This window comes from Glandiceps talaboti, chromosome 2, assembly GCF_964340395.1.
Source record: "Glandiceps talaboti chromosome 2, keGlaTala1.1, whole genome shotgun sequence".
NCBI lineage: Eukaryota > Metazoa > Hemichordata > Enteropneusta > Spengelidae > Glandiceps > Glandiceps talaboti.
This window is the reverse complement of record NC_135550.1, coordinates 2,915,265-2,927,649: the sequence shown is the minus strand read 5'-3', so window position 1 is coordinate 2,927,649 and position 12,385 is coordinate 2,915,265. Positions and strand designations below refer to the sequence as shown.

General features: G+C 35.2%; 1 protein-coding gene across 1 annotated transcript in view; it reads right to left on the bottom strand.

Moving 5' to 3' along the window:
* The window catches only part of LOC144453529 (DNA helicase MCM8-like), a gene marked incomplete at its 5' end in the record, with an annotated part of 35,542 nt that extends 25,364 nt beyond the window's left edge, over positions 1-10,178 (bottom strand). The window contains 8 exons of the mRNA XM_078144843.1: positions 119-160; positions 771-871; positions 5,147-5,202; positions 6,757-6,875; positions 7,358-7,507; positions 8,727-8,809; positions 9,313-9,408; positions 10,055-10,178. Of these exons, the coding sequence (XP_078000969.1) occupies positions 119-160; positions 771-871; positions 5,147-5,202; positions 6,757-6,875; positions 7,358-7,507; positions 8,727-8,809; positions 9,313-9,408; positions 10,055-10,178 (771 nt within the window). The remainder of the gene's footprint in view (positions 1-118; positions 161-770; positions 872-5,146; positions 5,203-6,756; positions 6,876-7,357; positions 7,508-8,726; positions 8,810-9,312; positions 9,409-10,054) is intronic.
* Positions 10,179-12,385: the final 2,207 nt, after the last annotated feature.

The window sequence follows — 12,385 nt, the reverse complement described above, 5'->3', positions numbered from 1 at the left end:
TGTCTTCTTCATAATCACACAGCATTTGTAGACAACACTAAAAAGTTTCTAAATACATATTTTGTTTTCAGAATAAATTTACCAAACATTTCTAACTTCTAAGAATCCATTTGCTTACTTTTGTTGGAATGACGTACTTCCCTTCTGGCAAAGCAACGGTCTGCAAACAATAGCAATACAAATAGTATGCTAATAAGAAATCTCTGACATATAAGGCACTGTGATTATACATGTGATTATCCAAAGTGAAATATCGTTATACATGTATATACAGAAAACACTTGAATCAAACAAAAGTTTTGCCTCTTATGCTGTCTGTTTACAGTTACCAGGGTTCTTAAAACTGCACAAGATCACCATAGTGTGTAAAAGAGCAGGAGAATATCATCACACAGTACATTATGTACATGTAAAAGGGCCCAGTCTGTATCTTAGTGACTTTGGGGATTATTTTTTTAAATTTAAGTTACTGGCACTTTACTAAAACATTTCTTGCTGTTGGAGCTTCTGAGATCACATACAAGTGATTTGAGAATACTACTTTCTAAAAACTAATGGATGTCTAATGAATTCATACACATAACTATGTACTTACTATTCAGTGGATTAAATCGTACTGTCAAATCACACTGCTGTTCTTATTTCTTATTGATACACCTATACTGAACAAGACCTACGATATACATCTTTACTGAATAAAGTCTTCTTTATATTCTTTATACATCAGTAGTATTTACTGAAAAGAAAACTTCTTATGAGTGCTGCCTCACCTGTACTTGACCACAGCTATTGCACTGAAAAGCCATCTTGGTACACATTGGTTTGATGTTACTCACTCTAACTACAGTGCCTTTAATTGTCACAAACTTTCCTGTAACATAGCAACACATCATATAGTTTAGTTCTCATTAAATTGATGTGACATGCTGCTCAGCTACATGCAGTACCACCCAAGAGGTGGTATAAGACAAATCTACATTATATCCAAAGATATTTTCTGGGGAACTATCATTTGTTGAAAATATTTATGGATAATTTGATGTGACCTCACAGTGAAATGTGAAAGCAGTCACTATTTCTGGCATACAATGTAATATATAAATGATGCAATGACACAATTTTGTACAAAAAAAGTAACATGTTCTCAAATAGCATGGAAACCCATATTATGTCATCAATTTGAGGAGACAATATTTACTGTCACTGAAGGTGTGCATGTACATTGATATTATATTAATCACAGTTTTACTCAAGTACAATGTACAAGAACAAACTCAGCTTGTGCACTCAAGAATGAAAATAGCATCAATAGCATTGTAGCACAACTGCACAGTTTTAGAAATGTTCATCCACATGACCAGGTATAGGTGTTCATTTGCTGAATGATTATCCAGTTGCCTATCCAGCCCTGCTGTTTTTCGTTGTAATACATGAATATATGTGATCATTTGGCTGTTGCTATGGGCGTGGTCATGTTGCTAGACCATGACTAGACATATTTGCATACATTTTTTGAATGTTTGTTCACTTGTCTAAGAATCCGTTATCTTTGTGAACTACACAATTGGTTGGCTGTTGCTATGGGCGTCATCATGGTTGCTAGGGATATTTGCATACATTTTTAATAAGAATGTTTACTCTCTTGCCTACCTGATGATGTTCAGGGTTCGTACACTTAAAGTGTACATGCAAAGGTTCATAATTTTTTTCGTAATTATGTTTATTTTGCCATAAAAATAAAGAAAATAGGGTTTATAATAGTACAATATAATTCTAACACGAGAAATTGCGCGAAAAATGAGGCACTCTCGGCTCAGCCACAGAGCATCTTCAGGTACATGTAAGTATCTGTCATTTGCATATGGATAGGACAGCGTTTGGAACTTTATGACGTCACTGCAGGAACACAAACGCGTTCGTCAGTGTATCTTTACATGCAAAGCCATTATGGTCGAACCAGAAAGTCAACTTCACAACCCCTTTTCGCCAGAACCCAAAGTTGAATATTGATCAGATTCCTCAAGCGTAGAGCAATACACTCCAGCATTAACATCTGATGGTGTGATTTAGCCAAATTCATTCGAACCGACCGCTAGCAATAACGATAGTCCCTCTGGTAGTGAATGAGTGAGGAAGGTGTGGTCAACCATAGAGACTGAATGACACTGCTTTATAAGGTTTTTTTCCGATGTAAATTTCACAGACAAATGTAGTCATGGCTAGTACACATTACATTATATGTAATAGTATACCGGTGTTTAAATATCCACCGTGCAAGTTTAGTGCTTGTTTTCTGACTATGCCTTGCTGTCTTGTACCGCAACATGGACCATCAAGCTATTGTTTACGTCCGAGTGAAGCCGTATTGTTTACATAAAGTGAAGGCTGTTATCAGCGTCCTTTGTTGACATAACTATTCAATGGGTGGAAAACAGCTCCTGCAGACAATCTAATCGAAACGAAAATTATCTAATATTTCCGTACCCATCGAACATACAGAGATCGGATGAGAATGGCTTCAAGAGTTCCCCATAATATTCTCTCAAGTTGTTCAGATGTAGCATGTGTTGTATTAGTAACAGTACATTCTATGACCATTCAAAATCTTCGCGAAAGTAGACCCACAAATTCGTTAGAGCAAAACGTTTTGTTGGATAACCATCCCTCTCGAAAGCTATTTGTACACACACTTTTATTTCATTTTTTACTGCATTCATTACCTTCCACACAGTGACATGAAGTGGTTTCATCTTCTTTCAAAGCACGGCCCGTGTTCACTGAAGCCGGCCGTACTGTGGTGTATTACGCATTGTCTCCGACCATTTTTGTTTGAGTTTTTGATGGCTAGACATGTCTTACGTTGTGGAAGCTGTTTGACCTGGGAGCGTGAAGCTTAGTGCTGACTGTACTTTGCTGTGTCCATCCACTTTTGACATGTGATTAGCATGACACAGTAATTGTTCAGGTAGACAAAACAATGGAAACAAAAATAGCAACATTATGATGAGCGTTGCGTCTTTTTACTTTGATATGATTGCGACGATGTACATGAGATGTACCACAATGAAAACGATTGACTCCCAGCAACATGGAAATCAAAACATACAATCGGACTACGCACCTTTCGTGAGCTGGTTGAGGTTCCGAAGTTAGTCGAAGCACAGGGGATTAAGGGGGCAAGTATTTTTGCGACTTTCGTGCCAATGCACACAATATTTAGTGGTATGAATGCAATTTCATTTATTTTTATGGCAAAATAAACATAATTACAAAACAAATTATCAACCTTTGCATGTACACTTTAAAGCAAAACAAAATTCCAGGACTTTCCAGGGGTTTTTCGTTAGTTTTCCCAGGGCTATTCATATTGATTTTGGCCATTTACCAGGGGTGTTGACCACCAAAGTGTATTTTTTGAATGACATCTAATTGTTTGATGTGGACGACAAGAAATTAACAAGGGTTCCAATAATATGTCTCAAAACATTTTAAAGACAATCAACACTATGCTAGACATTGGTTTCAAAACTATGTTTGCACACTAAGATTAATGGATAAACCTCTATCCTACCCTCTAAGTAGTTGTTTCGTCAAGCTGGTACATTGATCGTGTAAGATTTGAGTCGCAGCATTCGTCAGTCTAATTCAGACATATCCAGAAAAACAAATTAAAAACTTAAGTTTGTCCTCGTTATTGTACGGTTTGATGTGACTAGATTTAGAAGTCACCTAAAAAAAAATTTTTCTTCAAAATTTTGAACAAAAGCGTCAATAATCTAACAAAATTTTGCGCAACAAATAACTGAATACGTTCATCCCTTACGTCTCAATTTTTATGTACGGACACCACGGTCTGTTGGGCAAAGTGTCTCGTGGAACGATCGTTTAACTGTCTGGGTTTAATCAGCGTGAATTTTGATTCACCACCATGGCAAAAGACTTGAATATAATTTCGCCATTTCACATTTACGAGACTCAGTGTAGTGAGTCATATGAATGGGTGGCTTAAGCACAGACATGTCGATCGTCAATATTAATCGATCACGATCATTTTCCAGGGTTTTCCAGGGTAGGGTGCATTTTTCCAGGGGCTTGAAATTCAAGGGTTTTCCAGGACTGTGCGAACCCTGGATGTTATTTTAGAAAAAGATACTGGCATTTGGTTGTTGCTAAGGGCACGGTCATGGTTGCTAGGGCAATGGTGTCAAAATGTTTTGAACAAAACCTGCAGAAAAACACTTCTAGAAATATTTTACCAAATTTCAGTCTTATTGACCAAGTACTTTTTGAGAAGTTTTTGACCAAAATTCCCATTTTTAAACCCAATTTGCATATCGCTAATGTCAGAGATCATTATATGCTTAAAATGTCTTCATCTATACATCCCCAAATGCATCCCAATTAAATTTCAGCTGATTCTGCTAAGTCTTGGTTCAGGTTACCCGACCCCACCTAGTTTTTCACTGCCGGCCCTACACATTTTTTTTACGAATTAGAGAAAAAAATAATAAAATTGCAAAAATTGTGAAGTCTCACGAGAAATAGTGGATGCGGAAACTGACGTCAACTTACAGAAAGACAATATAAAAATGTTCTTTCAATCTGTAATGGCTGTACATTCATTTGGAAAACAATGGAAAACCTGACCTAGACACTCAAACATGAAAAAAAAAAAATAAAATAAAATAAAAAATCTACCTCCCCACCTATTCTAAAATTGAGAAAAATCAGAACCATACAAATTTTCATTACGCCTAAGGTAGTTTTGGACTTAAAGATTTTTGACCAAAATGGCACATTTTTAGCCCTAATTTGCATATCATTGATGGAATCATCATGTCATGAACAAATCTTAATCTCCACACTCCTAAGAACGTTCCATTAAATTTCTCACCAATCTACCCAGCAGTTTTTTTGGTGTGTTTTTTACCAAATCACACACCTATGATGCGATCATTTTGCTTTGAACAATTTTCCAACTAGACTAGTAATGTCCACATCAAATACCAAAGCAATCGGTGTGGTAGTTTTTCAGTTTACGTCATCCATACAGACAGACAGACACAGCACCATGCCTTTAGCACTACTGAACCTTCTCAGTTCAGTTGTGTTAAAAAATGACAAGAAATCATTTCTCCTGACTTACCATAATAATTGGCTTTGAGATTTTTAAGAGGTGTAACAGGTTCATAGTTCAGCAATCTAAGGAAATAAAATGATGTATTGTTTGTAACATGATGCAGTAAAATATATGGACCAGATGTATATTCATCTAATATAAGACATTCCGATAATATCGTTTATAGTGTGTTGTTTACCCAAGTCTAGTTTTTGAACTCAGAGAAGTGATTGAGTTGTTAACAATCATCATTTGGATTCACAACATAAAGTCAATTTCACCACACATCTTAGATATATACATGTACTGGTGTCTGAAATAGGTAAGTGCAACTGTTTTGATACATTCTACACATACCTTGACATCTCTGAATCTCTCATACACATATTTTTATCTTTGATAATATGGTATGGGTAGATAAGGGCAACACTTTGAACATGCCAACTTATTCCATATGAAAGGAGAATACAAGTAATGTTACAAATTGATATAATTGAAGTTATTGAAGGTTGGTATAAATATATGTTGTACTTAGCTACCACATAGCTACATACTATTATAACAGTGTTGTACTTATATACCACATAGCTACATACTATTATAACAGTGTTGTACTTATATACCACATAGCTACATACTATTATAACACATAGTGTTGTACTTATATATACCACATAGCTACATACTATTATAACACATAGTGTTGTACTTATATACAACATAGCTACATACTATTTGTGACACATAGTGTTGTACTTACATACCACATAGCTACATACTATTGTAACACATAGCGTTGTACTTATATATACCACATAGCTACATACTATTATAAGTGTTGTACTTACATACCACATAGCTACATACTATTATAACACAGTGTTGTACTTATCTACCACATAGCTACATACTATTATAACAGTTTTGTACTTATATACCACATAGCTACATACTATTATAACAGTGTTGTACTTACATACCACATAGCTACATACTATTGTAACACATAGTGTTGTACTTATCTACCACATAGCTACATACTATTTGTGACACATAGTGTTGTACTTATCTACCACATAGCTACATACTATTATAACACAGTGTTGTACTTATATACCACATAGCTACATACTATTTGTGACACAGTGTTAGCAATGTCTGATGAAACCGACTGTGATGATATTGTATGCACACTAGTAATGTATTGGACCAGAAACAAAATACAACTGAGAGCAACAGTTTGGGTTAAGTTAATACAGTGGCTATAATCTGATAATAAAAATGTGATGCACAATGGATAATACTTCCAATGAGACCTGAAGGAAATGTGTGCTTACCTAGCATGTATGTATGGTACACTGACTAGCAAAGCTGGAACATCTACACTGTGTGCTTACCTAGCATGTATGTATGGTACACTGACTAGCAAAGCTGGAACATTTACAATGTGTGCTTACCTAGCATGTATGTATGGTACACTGACTAGCAAAGCTGGAACATTTACAATGTGTGCTTACCTAGCATGTATGTATGGTACACTGACTAGCAAAGCTGGAACATCTACACTGTGTGCTTACCTAGCATGTATGTATGGTACACTGACTAGCAAAGCTGGAACATCTACACTGTGTGCTTACCTAGCATGTATGTATGGTACACTGACTAGCAAAGCTGGAACATGTACACTGTGTCCATCCTGACTTTGTGTTTGTTGTTGTAATAGAAGTGCTTGTTGTTCTAAATCATGAGTTAACACCTAGAGATGAAATCATGGTGTCATCATTACACATATCATACATTAATAACACAATTCTTTACTAGACACTTGAAGATTCTGATAATGTATGTATATACATATTATTTGTTAATACTGTAAATGGAGAGTCTGATCTGTCCCAAAGTTGTATAGACAAACTCACTTATGTAATACAACATGTAAATCTCTTTACATCATATCACAGTGTCTGCAGATACTTTTCATTTCATTACCACATGACTGTATCAAGGATTCAGCAATAAAAGTGACAATGATATTAATTCCCTATATTTCCTGCATTTAGCAGTAAGATCATGAAGTCTTGTAGAATGACGATGAACACTAATTTTAGTGTTTTATTTCCCTTTTTATACTTTTCATAAACTCAATGTATGTTATTGTCTACAAATAGGCAAGATCTCTTTCCACGATCTGAATGCAAAAGTAATCTACTCCCCAGTACCTATAGTATAATGAGTTACCTGGTGCATAGCTAGTCCAAGACATTGCAATATCTTTGATGGCATTTCTCTGATCTCAGATGCTAAAGATGGAATGACTTCTTGTATTCCGTCATCTTGAATCAAATCCTTGTAGTCCAGTAGGATACTACCTCTTCTCTCGATTTCATCCTGGTAATATTGAAATCATACATACATAGATCAACATCATATCCTGATAATATTGAAATTATACAGACTAAGATCAACATCACATCCTGGTAATATTGAAATTATACAGACATACTAAGATCAACATCACATCCTGGTAATATTGAAATCATACAGACACAGATCAACACCACATCCTGGTAATATTGAAATTATACAGACTATTAAAGATCAACATCACATCCTGGTAATATTGAAATTATACAGACACAGATCAACACCACATCCTGGTAATATTGAAATTATACAGACTATTAAAGATCAACATGACATCCTGGTAATATTGAAATTATACAGACACAGATCAACATAAGTACATGTATATGTGTTCAATACCTGGTAATTTTATGTATCAATCTGTTCAATCAAACTTTGTGAAGATTTTGTTTTGTGATAAACATGGAAAATACAGGTGAAAGTTAAAGATATTTGCAACAAATTCCCACTGAAGTTTACATCAACACAATATCCAACAAAAAAGTATTGTTCTTCTTGTAAATATCAATTTATCACATAAAGTGCTAGCCATTCTCAGCCCTTCATTTCCCATCTAAATTTTATGGCTGCATGGTCTGTAACTGGTATCCCATTTTACAGCGTGCAAAATACACAAAATGCACTCTGCTAACACAGGAAGTGTTTGCCAGAAGACTGTATACAACATATGCATTATATGATCAAAGCCAATCATTTGGTAAATTGAGCTTGTTGTTTTACTTGGTATATATGATATTGCTAAACACAACAGGATTGTAATTGAGGAGAAAGTTTTCTTGTTTTTTAATTTTTATTTTTTTTACAGTAATTGAGCTTTTTAGACTTCACACAATCACTGAATCAGTCAACCATGCTGTGTTCAGCAGTAAAAGTGTTCCTATCCAGCAAGTAATACAACAACTAAACTTGCAGAATTATCAACTTTGATAGTAAACGTATATGTTAAATATACTTTTCTGGCAAATGTTGCCTGTTTTAGCTGTAATACATACTACCACCTAGCATCACAGAAGTGGTTGGGTATGCACAGTGAGATTTGGTAACCAAGCATTTGGCATTCTTCATATTTTTGGTGATGTTATTTTTACATGTATCATATCTGAATAACTGGAAAGAAGGCTATCATTTCAAGACACACCACACTGCAACAAAGTTTAAAAATATGTTGTACATGTTGTTATACCTTGTTTAAGGACTGTAGCTGACCTACAAAGTATTTCTCAAATGTCTGTACTTTGGCAACAGTTGGAGACCCATCAGAATAACCTAAATGCAAGGAAACAGCCACACATTGTCATTACCATTGTGTGTAGACAGAAGTATGTATATGCTAACCTTCAACTTATGTACAGCAAATGTATTTTGAGTCACATTTAATAGAGAATTGTTATTTTCACACTGTCATTAAGTTTTTTTTACTTCTACAGTTACTGTTTTTGAAAACAAAATTTATACAAGTTACGGAAGTCAATCTAAATATGAATATCTTGAGGTTGAAATCTTTAGAAGCATCTACTGGTTGATATCTTTAGAAGCATCGATTGGTTGATTTCTTTCAACAAGGTAATCTTACTATTAAAGGGCAACGATGTCATCAAAATATTTCCTCAACAGGTTAGAAAATTTTAACAAATAAGGTCCTACTTTCCATGACAATTTTTTGGCATGACATGCAAATGGTATTAAAAGTACTATTGTATACAAATTGACAAAACATTCTGTTACTTCAATATGACTCGTTTATGAGTCGTGTTTTTATCCAACCTTACCTTCATCTTTCATGTACATGTGCCACCCCTTATATGGTGATGCGTTGAAGTTATCAATACTTGCTTGTACTTGTCTAGGTCTGGCAACTGCTCCACCTAAAAACAGTGACACAAAAGTTTGTATTTAGAATAATCACATATTTGAATACACAATGTATTATTTGTTAAACCTCAGAGCTATTATCACTCTGAGTAAAATCTATCCTTCTTACTGTCATTTTTCTAACACAATGTGTTAAAGTGGATAAAAGTGTACCCCAATTTCTCAAAATCATGTTTAGTCACTGTCCTTATAGCAAACTAATACCAAAGGTTAATAACAAAGGTTTGATTTATTTGAATGATTTGCAACGTGAAGCCTCAAGTTGGAATGAAAGGATATCAGATGACATGTATATTATGAAGTGAAATGCAATGTACAATGTATTCATCACTTTAAAGGACAACTTCAGTGCTCTTTAAAAAAGACAGTGTACAAATGCATAACAGAATTACTCCTAGGTTTTAAACATGTAAGCAATTATCATGATTATGATAACACCCGTGACTATAACTTTTCTTATCTTGTCTTTCTACTACTTTTACACAAACTGACCATACACACACAAGTACAAATCAGACAAAACATAAAAACAAGAATTATTATATTATAATTAAAATAAAATATAATATACCGGTAACAGTATTATTTACTAGATGTATATCTGTACTAGTTCTACAGTGTATTCAATCCAATACTTACCCATCTCTGCTCTGTTTGTACCTCTCCCTCTGCCATTATTTCTATAACCACTGAAATACTGACCACGACCTCTTCCCTGACCTCTCCAACAACCACCCCCACCACCACGTCCCCTTCCTCGGCTACTTTCTCCTCTGTTAGAACTACTGCTCATTTTGTGGACAAATTGTAACACTATGCTAAACTGGCTGCCAAGTACAAATGAAAAAGCAGACAATAATGACATAAATGAAGGCAGGTCAATAACACTATATTGGGTCAAACAATAGATATGGGAGGACATACATGTATTGTGCACAAAAGTGTCCATCTATTGAAGGATGTGCTTGGGTCTCTAACCCTATTTTTATCCCTAACGTGACCCAGACCCTAACTCCCTAACTTGAAAGTTGAATACAAATGTATAATCTATTGTATTGTCAGGCTGATGTACATTCTACAGTCTTACTATGTTAAAACATAAAGATGAAAATGTCAACCTAATTTACAAAGTGTCAAAAACACTTGTCTTGGTTCACTTGACTTTTAGGAACCAATAATCATGCCGTCATCTCACAATTCAATGAACTATCCTACGTAATTAGATACAAATTGTGTATTCTCAACATATGGTAATATAAAGAAAACATTATGACGACATTATGTACAAATTGATGAGGATGATGAGGAAAGTTGATTATAATGACTAAGCCTGACTATCAATTCACTATATCACAATTTAAATAAACTAATATACTCACATGCAATTTTAGGATGAATTAACTTTCAAAATTGTGTTCCTGACATCGTAATCTAAAATCATCCAACATCTGGAGTGGGTGTGTATCATGATGTTACCATTCTAAAAGAACACAGACACATCATGAGAAGTCCACTGTGTGGGATAATTAATCAATACACCCTCAGTCTGTCTACTAGTCTATGATATAATCCACGTCTTGACAAGACTCAATATTGCGTCTACACAGAAAGGGGTGTCTTCTGTGAGTAATTAGATGTGTTGGTTAAATTTACTGTGCGATATCAACAATGAAAAGGAAACCTACATTTTATAAATCTATGTAAACATAAATGTGAATCATGTATCATACAGTAAGAAAAGTGATATTCCATGACTGAGGAAAGTTGTTGTGCTCGTATAACTATAAGTTCTAGATCTAGCAAACACTTAGCCAAAACCCACACCACTTTCTGCTATGAAATATTGCTACGCTTCAACTGGCCACGTAGGTAAAATCATGTAAATTTGTTGGTCCCCGTACTTCGAGTCCATGTATCGTTTCGATCGATAAACGTTTACTAGTGTTGTTGGGGCGAGTTGAAAATAGGACAAAGTGAATCGTAATCGGACAAGTACAAATGAAGTACCTGTGCTCCAAAGTAGCCGTTCACAAAAATTGCCTCGTCAGCGGTGTACACGGCTGAGATTTACATAATAACCCTGTATAGACATGCCCTTAGTACAATGTTACCGCTATGAAAATCATAGATACATGATACAGTGAAAAATTACCTGTGAACATCTGACAGAAATCGATCAAAACCCTGATCAAAACATAACACTTCGAACGTCCCGCCGCGCCTGCGCTACTCCGACAAATCCTTACATGTCCCAAGATGCATTTCGGACTGCCATGGGGGCGCACTATCATTCTATTCAATCAAAATCCAATCAAATATAAATCTATATCTGATGAGATAGAAAAGTGTATATAGGTCATTTAGTGTGTATTGAATGTTCAATCATTTAGATATGGCGCAATAATGTTCATATACTTAAAACTGACGTCACTACATGCCAACACCCACAAAATACAACTAGACATTAGAAAACAGTACTAAGATTACACATGATGTTCCACCCTCACCGGCCTACTCTCACATGTGTGAGGGCGCCCCGTCAAGGCGTACCTTACAGACTAAGGTAAATGGTGAACCAAAAAATAAATGACGTGCCCTTCAGGCAAATGATGCAATATGAAAGTGACACATATATAGTGCTAAATTATATAGGGGTAATATATACATATATGTGTGTGTGTGTGTGTGTGTGTGTGTGTGTGTGTGTGTGTATGTGTGTGTGTGTGTGTGTGTGTGTGTGTGTGTGTGTGTGTGTGTGTGTGTGAAGTGGGCACAGATATGAGTACTGAGGGCGCTGTTCCTGAGTGTGAAGTATCAATACATTGTCTCCGGTTACAGGCCAAAATTTCACTGTATATTTGGCAATTTCCCTCATCAAATGTTTATGTATCAAGCATCCAAAGGACTGGAGCGAGTAACTATATAACAACGGGTTCGGTGGAAAGTTACCATATTTATCAACAAATGTGA